Genomic DNA, 18,682 nt, shown 5'->3' with positions numbered 1-18,682 from the left:
ATGTGAAAGTATAACAGAACATTGTACACAATAAGTTAATTATTTTGGGGCTATTAACCTTTCCTTCTTGATTCTTAAATATCCTTTCAATGTGGGGGAGCTACAGTGACCTTTCTATTTAAGTTGCCTAACATTTTCCATTATAAAAGGTTCTTGCAACCTTTCTGCTACAAAAGTTCTCGAACTTCCATTTTTTGCTGCAGGCCTCTGAAATTGGCTTGGAGAAAACCCTCTAGGCTACAGAAATGCATTTTCTTTGGCCACAAAATTCCACTCAGATCTAGCTGAGATATAAACTGTTAAAAAGTCATTACTTCTGTATAACTTGTGTTCTTCAGGAAAATTTTGGCTACCAAAGTAATCTTTTAAAGAGAAGAGAAATGCTGTTCAATTTTTACCTTAAGGAAAAAAAAAGCATTGCAAAGTACATGCAATAAAACTATGTTAAAAGAAAGTTATTTAGATTTCAAAATCCAGCAGTCAAAAATTAGTAGACAGGATTTAAAGTTGCACAAGCAATCTTAATGTGCCCCCTTGAGCATATGCAGTGATTTAGTTACACTATCATATACCATTGTTTTTAGAGGACCCCTCTTTCTCAGTGCATAGGTTGGAAATGTAAAGAGTCAGAATTAAGGTTGCAAGGCAACCATAAATCTGGGGTTTCCTAACTTTCAAGTGCTTGACTTAGCAACTTAAAGAACTTTCTTTAAAATGTAGTTTTCTTGTATGTAATAAAATGTAAACTGTAATTTCTACTAAGCACCAGTGGCAATTATATATGTATATTTTATTTTAACTTATTTAAATGTTGATGTCATTTTCTTCCAAGATGTGGTTTTATAGAAAATTATAATAAAAAGATGACAATAAAAAGTAGTTTTACCGCAAACCTGCAAGACTCAACTATACACATGAGGGCACTACTGTACTGTAACTGGGTTTCCTGGTTTAGCAGAAATTAAAGTGTAAACAAGACTGTAGCAATACATCTACTTTATCAATTCAGAAGAAAAGGTTAGCGTAAGTGGTAGCACATTCCTATGTACAACGAAAGTCACTATCTTAGGAAGATATGTAAAGTCATTTTTCCTTGCTGCAGTCCCCATCAAAGATACAAAACTAAGTTAGAGATGACATGGTCACTGCACTCATTTAAGAAGTGTCATCTTAAGACTTACCTTTTTTTCTAGCTTTGTCCTCAAGGGTGATGAGCTCTGAAGTCCAACACATAGTGAATTAAAATGTAAACATTCACATATTTAATAGTACCATTGAAATAACCAGCACTACATTAAAAACTGTTCAAAAATGTATCTGCAATGCTCCTAATATAAATTAAATATATGAACTAAAAAGGAAATAAATTTAATGGTAGGTAATGCTATAAATAATGGTAAATGCATTTAGTGTACCTTTGAGTCATAAAAATGCCTTAAAAACAGGTAAGTTTACAGCATATCACCAGTACTTTGCATACCACTGCCATGATTTTTTTTAAAACATCAATAAGTCTACATTTGACAATTCAGAATAATTTTTGGCCACTTTACACTTCAATGTAAGTAAGTAAAACGTGTGTATGTATGGTGTCCAGGATGAAGTCCAAGTTTTATTTCTCAATAAAACTTCTTTGATTCCCAACGTTGACAACATGGCTTGCTCTTTTCAATACCTTAATATTAAGTGCATTTTTGAAAACTTGTTTAGATGTCCATTTTGCGAAGGCTCATTCTGCTGAAGGAGTCTCTGGGGTGGGAGGGGGGAGAGAAAAAAACAAGACAATAAGCTTATATTTTCCATTGTGAATTAAAAAGTCCATGCTCTCCATTAAGATGAACAGTGCTTTTCTGTACATGATTTCTATGTTTGCTCACTGCAAAAACTGACTTTAATTTTTACAGTTCGTTTGCTAATTTGGGTTTGCATTTTGAGAACATTGGAGTGATTGTGTTTTATTGACATGAATATTCACAGATGATGAAATTCAGAGGGACAGCACAAGGCCTGGGCACATCTTAAGTCCTATGGGAAATTTCACTCACAAAACATTTCCAAACTTCATGTGAGAAAACCAAATCTGAAATTCATAGGCATGAGTAGTTGTGGCAGAAGGTCTCATGAGATCGTCCAGCCAGGGAACAGAACAGAAACCAAAATATGCAACTTAACTAATCAACCAACAACAAACTAAAAATAGCTCAAATAAAGAATACTCAGAGAATAGTTCATGAGCCATATGCAGAGTTGAGAACAAGAAAAAATTTGACAATTGATGAAACTAGAGGAAATTGTCATCAATCAGTAGAAAAATACAGTAAATCTGTCAGTTATTCATTGTGGATTTTTTGCTGAATTCTAGTTGGACAGAGTTCTTCTCTGTTTGTTTTTCCTGTTGCTCTCCACTGCTGAAGAATGGCTACCCAAACAGGAAACTTTAGGATGAGAGCTAAACTCATCTGAAGCAGTTGCATGTAGCAAGAGTTGTTTTGAAGACCACACACAAACAAAACAGTAATAATGTTCATACAATGAAAGGAACTGTAGCTTGCTTGCTACTTGCATTTAATAGGTTAGGCTTCTTCTCCTATGCTTCAGTGATACATATTTAAAAAACAGACTGGTTGGACATTAGGACATATTAAGTATCAGTCCTTAGCACAGGTTTGTGCTATTTCACCCTAACTTGTTACAGGATCATTGCATGAATGACAATGTCACTAGTATGCTCCCGGTCCTAAGAGCCATAAAAGACATACGAATGGCAATTAGGGATAAAGAGAAGGCTAATTTCAGGAATTGCCAAGCCTGGCACTTCTTCAATAAGCAAGAAATGTGTAACAGGAGACACTTAACCACTATCCTGTCTTCAGGATTGTAGATTGAGGCTCATCATTTGTAAGGGGTTGTAGTAGTTTTGGGTGGGTGCTTTTAACCCTAAATCCACTGCAGGAACAGCATGCAAATTCCACTGGCTCAATCATGATACGTGCACTTGTTAAAATCAGCTCTCATAACACTGGTATCATAACACTAATAGCATAAATGGCTCCTGACCTGGTTGATAAAATAAATAATGATTTTATGTTAAAACCCATTGCAGGGGAATGGAAATGGTTATTAGTCTGCTTCAGAAAGGTCTCCCAACATGGACAACTTTCACTGGCTTTTTAACATGAAGCTCTGCAATTCATACTGTGCATCCACTAGGATACTCACCCCAGGGGTTCTTTAGCTACCCCTCAAGAGATCATTGGGCTTCACTCCCCGCAATTTTAGGTACAGAACTGACTGGACTTGGGGGAGGAGTGTTCTTGAACCTGTTATGAGGAAGGCGCATCCTAATGGAATGAGGAAAAGGGGGCCATACCAGAAAAATCTGCAAAGGCAAACTGGCCAACCAATGCATCCTGCAGTGCAAGAGATATGGGGAAAGGGATGGAACCACCTGCATTTCCTCTTAAAAGATCTATGGTAAGGAAAGTGGTTTTATACACTCCCAGAAGAGTCTCCTGTTCCCATTTCTATGTCCTCTTTATGCCATATCATTCCATCTGAGTTTTTGTTTTTCAACATTACCCGAGTTAGGTTGAAATAGAGTAAAATTAACATCCACCTGTGGCAAGCAACAGGCAAAACTGCCTTGTATAACTGCGGGATCTTTCTATTTATCAAGGGCTGGAGCGCTTCCTTGAGCCGGTGATAGTTCCTTTCAAGCTCCCGCTGATATTCCTTTTGGTCTGGACCTATCAGGCTTTTGTTTTTGCGTAATGCATCTTCACACCTAGAAAACAAAATTTTGTAAAACCCTGGCAGACAACAGGGGACGCCTGTTAATTTATTAGTATGAAAGCATTTAACACAGTTCTCCTGGCTTGACACTTAATGTCTTCCATCTTGTCTTCTGGTAATAATAAGGACTCAGCTTATCTGGTTGGTTTCCTTGGGGAGAGGATAGTGAGTCATATTTCCAATTTCCATTTTATTCATAGAGTCGTGATTCATTTTTAAGTTTAATTTGTTCTCCTATAACATTTATCCTCTGTGAGGAGGAGTGGAAAGCTTAACTCCACAGCCATTTTCAGCCCAAGGGGGTTTAAAGATGGATGTTTTCACTGCCAGCCCTAGGAAAAGATTATCAAGCAGCAGACTATTGAATGTTCACTGTGAACTCTAGTATTTTGAACAATGTAAATTAAACAATGTGTCTAAAAACGAATGGATAATATCAATGCCACTTTATTTCATAATGAATAACCAGGCTGCTTCTTGACCTACTAGCTCAGAAGAGGAGGGCAATATTGTAATTTCAGTTATTTTCACCAATTGTTTAAATGCTCATGAGATTTAGTACCGGATTGAGACTGCAATTCTCTTTACCAACAAGGAAGGAAAAATAGAGCAGCAGCACACATCCTCAGAGAACTCTGCCAACATGCTTCAAACCCACCTTGAGAGGGTAATTCAGTCTCCTTGCCAAATCAAGTTTGCCTTTTCTGTTGACACTATCAATAAAAATATTCATTAGTGCCAATTATGATAGCAGGGGTTTTGAGATGAGGACACCTGTCCATAAGGAACTCTGCTGAGACCAGCAATTTATTTCACATCACACCCATACCTAATGACTTGGGCCACTTGACAGTAGTTCTGAGAGACAGATGGCACCAAGGAAACAGAACACATTTTTTTTAAACAGACTTGTTCCTCGAACAGAGCAAATGGTGATTACTGTATCTTTTCCTACATTACAAGTGTATTCTTTTACCAGGCACTGGACACCCCCTTATACTGCTATCTGAATTTCTGTTTAATGCACTGAAAATAAATGTTCTTGGAAGGAATTTGAAGCCAATACTCTACCTTTTTGTGAAGTCTTTGAAACAGAGCCGTAGTTTGTTATGGTGTCTGAAGAGCTTTGGATCATTGGGTATTTCAGACAAGAAAACCTGTGCAACTTCTAATGGTCCCTTTAGGAGTAGAAGAGAAAATATAAGTGTCTCTGCACTCCTGTCATATCCATTGGAGAAATTTCTTACATATAGAAACTTTCATAAAATGCAACATTCCCTTAAGAGGGTATTTCTTGGTGAATTGTGTCTTCTAAGTCCAGAGTAAATCACCAACTATCATGACAAGTGAAAATGTCTGTTATTCTCAAGATAATCTTTAAAGCGTGGGTCTGCTTTTGGAAAGTGACTGTAAAATACATGAGATTCCACATTTATTCTTTTTCAATGGCTTCTAGATCAAATGTGTTCAGTTGTCAAGTAAACAGATATTTAACACTGAAAACTGAACCAGTATAGTAGTTGTCTGCCAGCCCTGTAAAATGAACGTAGGGTCTGAAATTCAAGTTATAATTTTTCTGGCTTGTGCAGTAGTAAAGATTCTGCGGGCATAAATCTTCCCTCATCTTTTACCTGTGCAATTGTATTACTTTCAATTCCATTGATATTGCAGACACCAAAATACAATCCAGCTCACTCATGCTTAGCTTTGGTAGCTCTGCAGGGCTAACCAGAGTGAGAAGTAGCAATACTTATTTTTATCAAAAAAGCAAGCAGCTATGATTCTGGATACCAACAAGCAGCAGCTCAGCTGACTAAGATGGGCCAGTTTCACTTAGTCACGGTATTGATCAGAACCACACTTTCAATGATTGCCACTCAAATCATAAAATCGCTGATAGTAACTAGTCAAGAATCAACAGAAAATCAATCTTGCATCTGTGGTTTGGGCTGTAATCTTACTGCAGAAGAAAGGACATTCATCAAATCCATCATTTAGAGTGAGGTACTGTAAACTATTATTTATCACCTCACAGAAACATACAAAAAGCTGGGGTTCCAGCAGCATCATTCAATTCTATTTGCTATCATCTAGAGCAGTGTTTCCCAAACTCAGGTTGAGGCTTGTGCAGGGAAAGCCCCTGGCGGGCCTGGCCAGTTTGTTTACCTGCCGCGCCCACAGGTCTGGCTGATCGTGGCTTCCACTGGCCGCGGTTCGCTGCTCCAGGCCAATGGGGGCTGCGGGAAGCAATGGCCAGTAAGTCCCTCGGCCAGCGCCACTTCCAGCAGCTACCATTTGCCTCACACGGCGAACCGCGGCCAGTGGGAGCCAAGATCAGCCAGACCTGCAGGCGCAGCAGGTAAACAAACCGGCCCAGCCCGCCAGGGCTTTCCCTACACAAGCGGCATCCCAAGTTTGGGAAACACTGACCTAGAGCATTTGGACAGGAGAAAAATTTCTCTGGCAGCAATTATATTAGAAGTTGCCCCATTCTATGGTATACTTGATTTTAATTCAGGGCGCTGCAACTATTTTCCACTCATAGTTGACTTTCTGTTGCTGAGGTACTTTACTGCTGTGTTCCCTCAACAATAGAGAGAGTAAAATCTCTTGATAACCTCTCTGGATTTTCACTTCTCCTTTGTTAGACTATCCCTAATGCCAAAGCTGTCCAGTCTTTGCAACACAAAGGGCTACAGTGGCAATTTGCCAGGATCACAATGCTGCCTCTCATTTGTTGGTACTTTAATTGTGCTATTAGCTGTGAAGTATGTTTCTAAAGTGACTTTGCACATTTTTAAAATTAAATGAAAAAAATCCAGACAAAAGCAGTTTTCACTGATACAACTTTAAGCCTCCACCAAGCTTGAACATCCAACTGAGTGATATGCAATATCTGAGCGTGTTTAAAGCATGATAAAATGATTCTCACCTGATTTACCGTTGTACCTACTGAACCTTGCAGCACCATTTGGAGCATCTTTGGGTCTGCTGGATCTTGATGAGTTGCAAAAGCTAATTCTTGTGTTTTTTTCTGCATGTCCTCTATGGCAACTTCAATGGGTGTCAAAATTATCTACAGAGGCAAACATTAGCCAGAAATATGTGGACTGTATTTTTTTTTTTAATTATGGCCAAGATTTTCGGAAAAAGGCACCAAAACTAGGCTCTCAGGGTGGGATTCTCAAAAAGCACCTATGTGACTTGGGAGCCTAAATCCCATTAGAAGTTAATAGAACTGGTGTTCTGAAGTCACGTTGGTGCTATTGCAGATCCCACCTCTGAGCCTTCATTTAGGGTCCTCAATAAGTGACCGGATATTCAGAAGTGCTTCTGCAGTTGGGTGCTTAGAGCTTTTAAAAATTAGGTCCCTTGTGCCCATTGCACTCCATTGTGTTCAATCAACCCACATGCAAGAAGCTGTAGGATTACAGCCTTATTCAGGTACCTAAACACGCATTTAGGACCCTGGCTGTAGGTTCCTGTAGTGGAAAATCTTGGCTTAAATTATGTTGGGGACAATTCTTTCTGTTAGTGGCAGGCTTCTGAAGTAAGTGAGGGAGGGAGCCAGTGTAATTGCAGAGGAAGAGCACATGTTCCTCGAGCAAAATGGCACAGATATAACTCATGTTACTACATGGCAGACTCAGAGCTTGTCTACATACACAGACGTGTAGAAATTCAACTTCAGGGTGATTTTAAACCCATTCGAACGGCTATGTGGACACACATATTTTGGTTTAGTTTAAGTTGATTAGAAACGGGTTTAAGCTAAAGCAAAATAAACTAAAATAAAGAGTGTTTCATCTAGGAGTTTCCACTGGTTTAAGTCTGTGTATAGACATGGCCTCAGACAGACTAAGGTCCGGTACTGAAATACTCACAAGGAACAGACACAGCTGAGTCTGGTCTCCTCAGCAGAATGATGTAACAACTGTTAAACTTGTAGGAACTGGCTTTGTTGTCTGGGATGGCACCACAAAGCCTCTGGTTTTGAAGGACAGTCTCTTCATCTTTATTTGATTCAATACATGCAGCAGTGCTTTCTAGTGCACGCAAATGCCCATAACAGATAAACTGCTAGCTGGAATGAGTGAATTTGACATCCAATGGGCTAAAGTTTCATTCTTTATCCCCTGCAAATTGTTCCAGTAAGAACCTCTTTGTAATGTTTTAATAAAGCAAATAACTAACCATTGCCCATCTTTGTCTGTAGCAGCCTGACCTGCTTTACAGAGCTCACTATGCACGAGCCTCAGAAATGCAAGAGAGGCTGATAAGCTTATTTCAGCACAGCTTATTAGACTTTTTGTTGTGGCATTACAAGCCACCCCCCTTCCCCGCCACACGACACTGTTCGGGATTCATAATAGACCCAATGCACAGGTCTCACCTCTTCTTTGTGACTGACATTTATTCTGGTTTTGATGTAAGGAAAAGCATGGGAGGTCGTCAAGATTGTCTTCCGCTTGAATTGTTCATGCAGCTCCCCATGAGCACGTCCGTCCAGGGTGAAGGGCGTGCAGTACATGAAACGCCGCAGGTTGTAGTTTTTGTCAAAATAGGTTATCCTGTCCTTCATCTCGTATGTGTCAAAGTAGGGCTCCACATAGGTTATTTGAATGTAGGCCTGAAATACGGAAAACAAGTTTTCAGATAACAAAACACAATGCAGAGGGAAGCCAGAGTGCAAGGAGACAAATTCTGCTTCCTTTCATTTAGCTGCACAATAACCAGCCTCACCTTAAAGAAACAGGACTATTTTTCACTCTCCTCCCTTTGGGGTGCCTCCACTAGCCCTAACTCACTTTTTACTCTGTCCTTACTCAAACAAAGTTCCCCTTGGCTTCTGTGAGAACTGGGCATGCTCAGCAGCTTGTGGGGAGGGGGAAAAGCAGCTCCCCCCTCAAATGTGTGGGTCTCCTTCTTGTCTGTGCTCATCTGCAGCACTATTCCCCACTTCCCTATGGCTGGTCCAGGACCCTGGACAAAGGAGAGGGCAAGGCAGGTGCTCGAAGATGGGGGCAATGAATATTACACCACTCCCTGCATACAGCAGAGATGATGAGGAACAGATAATGCAGCATGAAGCTGTATTATCTTTTTCACTGAGCTCTCTTTGCAGCGGGGATTTCAGAAGGCTCTGGCTTCCCACTGATCTCCCCAGGATCCACAGGGCCAAGGAGCATGTCCTGCAGTCTATTCTGCGTTCTTCTGTGGGAACAGTGGTGTGGGTGGAATCTCCACATGGGGATCCTCATGGGTTTGCCACCTGTCAGCCCTCTCCAAGGAATTTCATTGCAGAAGAGGCAGTATCCAGCCCAGGACTTTTCTCTTTGTGCTTTAAGTACTTAGAAATGGCTTAAACTTGACAGTTGTACTTTGCATTCTTACCTTGTTAGGATCTAGTTTGCATTTGTCTACAGGGTTAGAGTCCTTAATCACTTCAACCACATCTTCACCAAATCGCTCGCCGTAAAATCCCTGAAATGGAGAACACTGCGTTGAAAGACAACACCTATTTCTGTAATCATCGCAAGAATATTGGAGAGATCAGGCCAAATTCAGCACAGGTGCAACTCCAATTGCCTTCAATTCAAGCTGTGCCCGGGCTGAATTTAATTTGCTGAACTTGGAGAATTAATCAGTTCGGTTCTAGGGGTTACAGCACAAAAATTAGTAGCCAGGATGGCTCTAAATCCTTCCAATCTCATATCCTGACAAGTCATCTGGCCTCCTTGTGAATCAGTCACAAGGCTGAACATTGGGCACAACACAGGATCTTTTTGAAAAGCAGATGGTGCAACAGGATTGGAATTTGCTGGTTTGAATAAATTAGATGTGGGGTTGGGGAATTTGAATATCCAGATTCTAACCTCAGTTACACAATTTTAAATTTGGAGCAGCTCCATTAATTTCAATTGAGTTACATCAGCAGGGTAACTGAGATCAGAATCTGGCCCTCAACTTGCCTCCATTTGGTCAGAGAAGGTATACCAATAAGTGAAACAAACTTTACAGGCTACATTTTCCAGTGATTTTAGGTGCCTCATTTTTTTGGGCACCCAACCTGAAACACCTAAAAGGGGCCTGATTTTTTAGGGGCCTGACTTTTGGGAGGGAGGTAGGGAAGGGAAAAGGGAGGCTCATCTCTTTACATTTGTCTACAAACTGCTCGGATTCAATCTCCAAAAGCATTGCTTGAGGATACGGAAGAAATCCTAACAAGCCAAACTAGTATCTCCTTTATGCAGTCTCACTAAGGGGAAAAAGATAAACACCACCTGGTTTTGGTGGAGCAATGAAACAGAAGGGCTGTGCAGTGCAGTCAGGTGAGATCCCGGAATGAAATATTAAGAGAAAGGGGGAAATGTTAATGCAGAAAAAGAACAAATTTGAGAAGGATCGAGAGGAGTGACTAATAACTGTATTAGCAAGGGCCAGCTGCACTGACAAGGATGAATACACAGTATAATACACCAAGAACATGGAAGTGATGTATCAAGTCTTGGCCTCTAGCTAAAGGACTGAGTAAGTCAAATTATTGTTTCTGAGGGGAAATGCAGGGAGGCCATGCGGGCCCCTCTGAGTAGAGAGTGGGGTCAGTGGCGGGAGGGAGATGTGATGGGGGCATTGCATGCTAGAACCGTTCTTAGCAGCTGAGTCACTGAGCAACGCTCTGGGAGGGCTGGGGTAACTTAGAGCAGCTTATGTTATGCAGGAGGCTGTTCTGGTCCCTAGAGCAGCCTAGAATCAGGCTCCAAGCAGCACAGTACAAAATCTCACCCACGGCCTTTGCGTAGTGATTGTTTTTCAGCTACTACCTACGTTTCATGATAACAATCCAGCTTTAAAGGCTTCAGCAGCTCAGCTGCAGTTTACAGAGGGAATTTCAGGTCTGTCACAACAATCTCACCTCCAGTCTATGGGAAATTTCGGCTAGCTTTGTTATCGCAGGCTCCTTGTACACAAATTCTTGTTCATCCAAGTCTCCAAATTTAGTCCCGTAAAAACCAACCCGGAAGTATGTACCAAACATCCGCTTTCCATCCTACGTTTGGAGAGACAAAAGGCACTTCAATATAAAGATTCGTTCACATATGTTGTAAACCTGAGTGTTTGCAAAAAATCTGCTCCTGGCTTTGAACTGCCATTTGCTTTGGGAGGTGGGTGGGTGGAGGGGATAGAGGTACCTGGGCTAATCAACACTGAAATTCAAGTTACAGCAAACACCACACTGAAGATAAACTCAAAACTAGTATCAAATCAAAGTTATTGGAGATAATTAATAGCCTGATCCTGCAATGAGTTCCCTCCTGGGAGGACCCCTATTGATTTAGGAGTGCAGCCATCCCTCAGGCAGAACTCACTGCAAGATCCTGAGCTCCACTGAACTCACTGAAGCTGTGTAGACATACATCAGCTGATTAGCTGGCCCTAGGTTTAAGGGAAATCAAGCTACAGCCCTTATCCTGCAACTTGTAGTGAACAAGCAAGCAGACTGCTACATGTCTATCCAGCCCCATTAAAGTCTAAGCGGCCCCAAGTCAGAGCCATCTGTTCATACACAACTAACTGCAGGATCAGGGCCTAAGTCAAGATCCGCTTATACTGTGATTTAAAAATAATCCAAAATTTAAAAGGCGTTTTATTTATTTTTTAAACATTGCATTGACAGAAGCACTTTAATTCTCCTAGGGTAAACTACAGGGCCAAAGTCACTCCGAGTAGAAGCAGATGCAATTCCATTGGCTTCCAGGCCCTTGCTCCCATTTAAGCCAGTGGTGAATCTGGCCCACAGAATGGAATAGCCATGACAATTAAGTGAAACACACAGGTTTTTGTTAAAAAAGTCACATTTTAAAAAAGTGAGACTGAAAGATCGGAAGAAACAATTTAAAAAAAAAAAATCACACCTCTGATTTTGTTAAGGATCAAAACAACTCATCACGTTGCATGCAGAAACTAGACATGCTTTTTAGAAGATGTTCACCTTTACTCTCATGAGAAAGTGTGTGGCAGAACAGAATGCATTCTCTCTATCAATCGTAGAGCTTGGGTGTCAAATGACACCTCTACATGTCCAGCCCAGAGCGTGGGATTTGTATTCACTATTTTGCGGTGGGGTAATGCTGCAAGGCATTTTTGGTGATATTTGACTACTTTTTAGGTTAGGTGCAGAACAATTTCTGCAGTAAGTTGATCTTTTGTGGTGATGGTGAAAACAGTCTGGACGGCAGGAAGGAAACAAAACTGATATGATAAAAAGAATCTGATCCATGAAAATTGACCAGTCAGAGGAAAGCATTCAGATATCTGCTGAGAGTTCTCCTGATTGCTTTTAAATATTGTAATAAAATTGTAGTTTGGGTGCTCTTCCTTCATTTCAATGACTATACTTCTTTGTAATGAAAATACATAATTGTTTGAGAGCCACATTATCCCCTCTGCCTTGGTGGGTGAAGAGAACAAAAAGCAGGCAAATTAGAAGGGGTGGAAATGCCATTCGCAAAGCATCACCCCCCACCAGCCCGACCGAACACCCTTGGGAGTTGTGGCTGATGAGCCCTTCAGTGCAAGGAGCTGCAGCACCTGGAATTCTCAGGTCCCTACGCTCATAGCACAAAGTGGTTTTATTGGTTCCTTGTGCAGCAGAGGTGCCTTTCGCCTGGACAGGGCATACCTAGCTCTCTGCATCTGGTGTACAGCAGAGAGCTCCCAGAGAGCAGGAGCTTGGTCTATTTCCATGTTCCCCATGGCCACAAGAACAGGAGTTTTCCATTCTCCCCTAGATTACCAGAACAGAGTAGAAATGAAGAGCTGGAAGATGGTACAGCAGATGCTTGAGGTGCCCAGGGCTGAAAAAAAAGTCTCTGGTTTGTTTTTGATGGGTCACCTGCTGGCCTTGTTACAGGGAAGTTACTAGAGAAAAACACTGAGGCCCCACTTCAGCAAAGGACAGGGTGTAACTTTAAGCCATTGAGGAATCACACCGGGCCTGGCTTCACACGTGCTTAAATGCGCTGCTGGATCAGTGCTCTAATGGATTAAGGTATTTTAATAGAAGTACTGGATGCTACACTTGGGGACTATCAACCAGGACTTCCTCTGTATCTCTCAGCTACCCTTTATTTCAGACCCATACCTCCTCCTATCCCACTCAGTCTTGGTGTCCTTTACTCTAACTTATCAGACTGCCCCATGAAACCCAGGCAATGCACAACGTTATCTAAGCTAAAGAAAATGCCTCCTCATTTCCAGCTCACTGTGCTATCTGTTTTTCTCTTTCCATCATTTGAATAGCAATGCTTGCATGTACACAGCCCCTTTCACCACAGGATCTCAAAGCACTTTACACAGAATTATTATTTCCATTATGCAGCTGGGGAACTGAAACACAGAGCTATTCAGTGTCTCTCCCAATGTTACGTGGAGCCTGATCCTGTACTACCTACATGTCAGTGGGAATTTTACCATTGTCTGATGAGCACAGGATCAGACCCACAGCGAGTGAGGAACACACTTCAGGTCTCCTAATTCCTAGTGCTCTTCCCTATTCACTAGACCATGCTGCCTTCCTTTCTGGATCTTTATCTCATGTTATAGGCCTGGTCCTGCTCTCATGGAAATAAGGGGGATTTTTGCAATGGATTTGCACTGGTAGGATTGGGTCATGTATCTCTTCTATTTGGGCCTAGGCAGGTTGAGAGGCAAGCCCTGCATCCTTTAGCCTTAATGGTACAAAGCAATATTCCAAATACATTTTAAAAAGTTCCTACAAGTCTCCATTGATGGCAATTCTAATGAGCACCTCCTGAAAGTAACTGGGTACCCAGTATAAGAAATTGAGCACAGTGGGAGTGGCGGGCACTTCCCACCTTCCAAGAAATGCTCAGTTCTGTGCAGGATTGGTCTCTGTGGTTCTGATCATCTGAGATGCTGAGCACTTCCGATGAGGTGCACAGTGCCCTTAGCTCCAACTGCGCTCAGTTCCCCACAAATTCATTTCTAAAACTAGCTGGGTTCAGTGTCAGAATGAAGGGGTTTGGGCCCGATAAAAAGGGATATTGGCTTCACCAGTGTGATATATTATGTAAAAAAATATATACTACTACCAAAGCAATGGTTGCTTAAAATAAAATGTGAAAGTCCTTCCAGGATGCATTTCTATGCACCCACCTCACAACAGGAAAAAATCAAAACCCACGGATTTTTCAAAATCTAAGGCTCAACCACCTGCATGCTATTCCCTCTGAGAGGCTGTCCCAACAGGAAAGGAGACAAAAATGGCTTTAAGCCGTCTCTGTGATCTCCTGATCTTGGGGCTGTACCATCCCTGGCACAAGTTGGAGCAGCCTTCAGGCTGCTCTATTGTGTGTAAGTCCCAACAGCCTCCTGGGTCACAGCAAGGGTTCAGAGGGATCTAGGAGTATCCTTGGCCATACCCTTATTCCCTAGACCATGCCGACACCAACCAAGGATTCCCCTAAAATAGAGAATTCTCACATGGCCAGCTTTTCCTGCTTTAGGGCTGCCTTGGGTTGTTGGAGTGGAGCAAATAAGCCTTAATCTTGGGGGGGAAATGGTGGCTAATGATTTCAATGGCATGAAGCACTATGCCAAGTAATAAGTGCTTGCAGGATCAGGCCCTTAGATTGTAAATTCTTGGGGCATGGACATTGTCATAGATACTTTGTTAAGCACTAGGCACATTTATGTTGCTATGCAAATATCCACAAGTAGGAAAAGAAAATGTTGGTTGTTCACCATTGCAAAATATTGAGGCTTTATTGGGTAAATTTACTAAACCCACATACAACTAGCGTGATCAGATTGTGTGTGTGCACATGTACAGGTACATACATATGTACAGGGCAGTGATGGCAAAGGCAAAATCCATCTCCCCAATCTGAAGCCAGGATGGGGGCTTAGTACAGCCTCACACCACATGCCAACATCCTTCACTATCATAAAGTCCATTTACAGTGGCTTTTTGTAACAATGAACAGCATTTTAAGCCAGAAATCAAGTCACTTAAGCTGAATCTCTGACTCCTGAAAATGATCCAAGTGAGACGATATGAACAGCAGGTACGATTCCTGCCGCGTTGGTATGGCTGGCAGCACTGGTTAGCGCATTAGCCTTTCACCTCTGGAGTCCTGGGTTGCAGCTCCCTATTAGTCCAAATCAAAAAACTGCCCTGCAACATGGTGTATTCCAGCCCAAGGGGCATCTGTGTTAAAGACTCAGGACCTGAACAGCAGGGATGTTACAAGTCAGTGAGATTTTCACTCCTGGGCTCCAGGGGCTTTGGTTTACACAAGTCACTCTGCTGCACTGGGGGATTGTGTTCCAGCAAAGACAGTCCCATAGTTCAGTAGTGTGCTTCAGAAAGGAGTGAGCCTGTGTCAGTGCCAGTCCACTAGTGGGGCCTAAACAGGAATAACCCTCCCACCCCCCAACACATACTAATAATTAAGAGGGGGGGCCCTTGAGCTGCTCGGGATCTAAGCGATTGCTTAGTCTGCTTACGCCTGGTGCTGGTTCTGAATTGAGCCACCTACATAGGCAAAACAATCATTTTCAGACACTAGTTTGTGCTAGAAAGATCCTCTGGTGGGGGTGGTCTGCCTATGTGGACATACTGTTTTTCTCCTTTCCATAAACGCCCACTTCAGGCACAAGCTACATCACTAAAATGTCTTAAAAGGCGGGGGTTTCAATAACATTTAGCCCCTGGACAGCTGGGGCAGGATTTCTTTAAGGGTTAAATAACATGGTAGGAGTGCTTATGGTACAAACTCTGGCTCCATGTACGTGAACCCTGTAGCCGAGCTGCCCAACATGCTAAAGCACCAACTTCATCCCCCTTTAGCACCATAAGAAAGCATGTTTCCCTGCTAAAAAACAATGAAACAACTCCTGAAAGCCTCCTTTCATCTGCTGTTCCCTCAGCTTTAACCACTTGTGATCTCCAATGTGCTGCCATATGATGCATCTGCTTTAAAGCCATTTATTGTTGGGAGGTCAGCCTTGCTAAGTGGGCACAAGATCACTAACAAAGGAAACATTTTATTGTATATCTGGGTTTTCAAAGGCGCATAAGAGAGTTAGGTGCCCAAATCCCACTGAATTTCAGCCTTAATGCCTGTGTTCCTGTTCTCATCAATGAAATGCACAGCTGCCAAGCTTTGTGCAGTTCTGTGTATGACATGACATGCAAATTATTTTAAAATATGCAAATCAGCTTATTAAATGTGCATATTTGCAAACACCTTGTATATGATTATAAAATTTTGGCTTAAGGTCAAAACACCTCTACCCCAAGCACTGTTGGGGTGCTGACAAGTGTCTGGGGAATAGGTGGGTGCTATCTAAGTGGAGGTGATTGGGAGAAGCTTTGGGGTAGTTAAGAGAAGCTGGGTGGGAAGGCCAGGGGGAAGCGTAGCGGGATAGCTTGAGGTAGAAGCTGGGGACAGCTATGTTTGTGGGGCAGCTTTTGAGGGTGGGACACTATGGAAAGTTGAGGGCAGCTGACTGGGTTAGAAGTGGGAATCTGCCAGAGATGGTCTGGTTGGTTGCCAGGTTTGGGGGAGATCTGGGGCCAGTATTGAGTCCCCTTCCCCTCAGTGCCACTTGCTACCTCCTACCACCATCACTGCTGCCACTTGGATGCTCTTTCCCTGCTCAGATCCAGTAGGGGGTGCAGCGACAGGGAGCTGGCTTGGCTGCCAGCTGACTATGAGCACTCATGAACAACTAATTACCCCCGGTGAAGCCACAAGTGAGTATCTGCATGTGCAAACCAGACAGCTGGGTGCACACACACCCATCTGTATGGGCAAATGCATAAGTACTATTTTTATCCTTCACATATTTTTAGTAACAGTGAACCTCCTGGAATTGGGAGAAGCCCAGTTTCCAGCCTGGCTGGGAAATACTGAAGGGCTTTTGCTTGTATTAAGCCGGTGTTTGCTCGAGTTACTATAACTAGGAGCCAAGTGAGCCAGTCAGGTAAGGGTTGATTGCGGAGTCAGAGGCAGTTACACGCAAATTTGGGATTAATCAATTCAAATCATTGCAGCCTTTGCCTAATGGTATTAAAAAACCCAGGTCAGCCACCTAGGACAAAGTAGGAAACTGGACACAAATGGGAGGTAGTAGTTCTTTGAACTCCACTGTCTAGTGTGAGAAAGGTGGCTCTCCAAAGGTGTTTGTTGACTGGGCAAGACTGAAGGACAACATCAGTCTAGGGCAGAGATCGGCAACCTTTGGCATGTGGCTTGCCTTGGCGGGCTGGTTTGTTTACCTGCCATGTCCGCAGGTTTGACCGATTGCGACTCCCGCTGGCCGCGGTTCGCCTCTCCAGGCCAATGGGGGTGGCGGGAAGCAGCGGACAGCACAATTTGTGCCGCTTCCCACTGCCCCCATTGGCCTGGAGCGGCGAGCGATTGGCTGAACCTGCGGTCGCGGCAAGTAAACAAACTGGCCTGGCCCACCAGGGGGCTTACCCTGGCGAGCCACGTGCCAAAGGTTGCTGATCCCTAGTCTAGGGCTACTCAAATGTACCTCGGTAGCAAAAGTGAAACAAATAACTGAATTCCACGGCTAGTCTGTTGGCAATGGGCTAGATCAGTATTTCTCAAACTGCGGTCCGCGGACCCTCTACTCCAGGGAGTCCACGGGGCCCCACTGATCAACTCCTCTCCCTTCCTCCCTCAACTCCTCCCCTTCTCTCTCAGTGCCTACTGCACGCTGGGGAACAGCTGTTCAGCAGCATGCAGGAGGTGCTGGCAAGGAGGTGGAACAGGGTGCCCTTGGGGGAAGGGGCCAAAAGAAGTTGGGAAGAGGAGGGATGGGGTGGAGTGGTGACAGGAATAGGTGGGGTGGGGAGGGGTTTGGGGCTGAGTGGGGCAACAGGGGGTCCGTGAAAAATTTGAAATCAAAATGGAGGTCCTCAGGTTGATAAAGTTTGAGAACCACTGGGCTAGATGATAACGTAACATAATTTAAGGGTCTTGTGTTATGAGCGTGTAGTGACTCTAATTTTTCCAGGCTTTTCCCATAGAAATTAAATCAATTCCAAAGGCCCTGTAAACATAGAACTGAAAACAAAACAAGTCATTTAAAAATATTATACTGTTTCTGAAGAGAGCTAAAAATGCAGTTATGAGGGAGAAATTATTAACAAAGCATTTTCTCACCTATTATTTCAAGAAAAATAATAGGTCTTTGGGAGGAGACGAGAATGAAGGTGAACATTGAGTAGCCATTACAGAACTGGCAGAGCAGATAACAGCCACCATGATTTATGAAGGGTTCATGATTGTTATTATGCATGGTAAATACCTTTCAAAATTGCTGGGAATAAAGGTTTAAAGTTATCTCTTGCACACACACCAAAAGCTTTGCCAACTAGATTGACCTTATTAAAGGGTTGAGAAATTAGACACAGCAGGGGGTCATCTATTGACAACAGGGTAGCTTGGGTATAAATGCAGGCAGAACTGGCCCAAAATAGGTATGAGCAAAAATAACTCCTTCATACATGTTAGAGGGGGAGTTGATAACCCAAATCTCTCTGTTATGGTGTTTTAAATTTTCTTGCTGATTTTAATCCAACATATAAAGTCTTTAGACAGTCTTGCCAACTCTTAAAGTCTTTCAATGTTTGATGGTTTTCTTAAAACCACCAAAGCACCAGCTCTTGGAGTCTTGTGGTTCGGTAAGAATCTCCATTGGCTTTGTTTTTAAACCCACCTGGTTGCAGTGAAAAGCATGAAAGGTGAATCCTAACAGCTCAAAAACCAGAAGGTAAATAAAATTATTAAAAAACTAATGATTTTTAAGCAACATCTCATGAATGTTTTGAGATCTGACTCACGAACAC

The 18,682-nt window shown here is 42.6% G+C and overlaps 1 protein-coding gene across 18 annotated transcripts in view; it reads right to left on the bottom strand.

Annotated features, from left to right (window-relative positions):
- Nucleotides 1-979: 979 nt before the first annotated feature.
- Nucleotides 980-18,682, bottom strand: part of DOCK7 (dedicator of cytokinesis 7) — a 172,798-nt gene continuing 155,095 nt past the window's right edge. For 13 of the 18 annotated variants that reach the window (XM_050961938.1, XM_050961941.1, XM_050961942.1 and 10 more), the window contains 7 exons: nt 10,709-10,834; nt 9,187-9,276; nt 8,186-8,422; nt 6,725-6,868; nt 4,864-4,970; nt 3,617-3,784; nt 980-1,749 (listed from right to left, as the gene is read on the bottom strand). In XM_050961938.1, coding sequence (XP_050817895.1) covers nt 1,707-1,749; nt 3,617-3,784; nt 4,864-4,970; nt 6,725-6,868; nt 8,186-8,422; nt 9,187-9,276; nt 10,709-10,834 — 915 coding nt within the window. In that variant the 3' untranslated portion in view covers nt 980-1,706. Of the gene's footprint in view, nt 1,750-3,616; nt 3,785-4,863; nt 4,971-6,724; nt 6,869-8,185; nt 8,423-9,186; nt 9,277-10,708; nt 10,844-18,682 lie in introns of all 18 variants that reach the window. The other 5 variants (XM_050961940.1, XM_050961943.1, XM_050961951.1 and 2 more) reach the window with 1 other exon arrangement.

The sequence above is a fragment of the Gopherus flavomarginatus genome, chromosome 7 (assembly GCF_025201925.1).
Source record: "Gopherus flavomarginatus isolate rGopFla2 chromosome 7, rGopFla2.mat.asm, whole genome shotgun sequence".
In the NCBI taxonomy this organism is placed as follows: Eukaryota; Metazoa; Chordata; order Testudines; family Testudinidae; genus Gopherus; species Gopherus flavomarginatus.
This window is presented reverse-complemented; position numbering and strand designations above follow the sequence as displayed.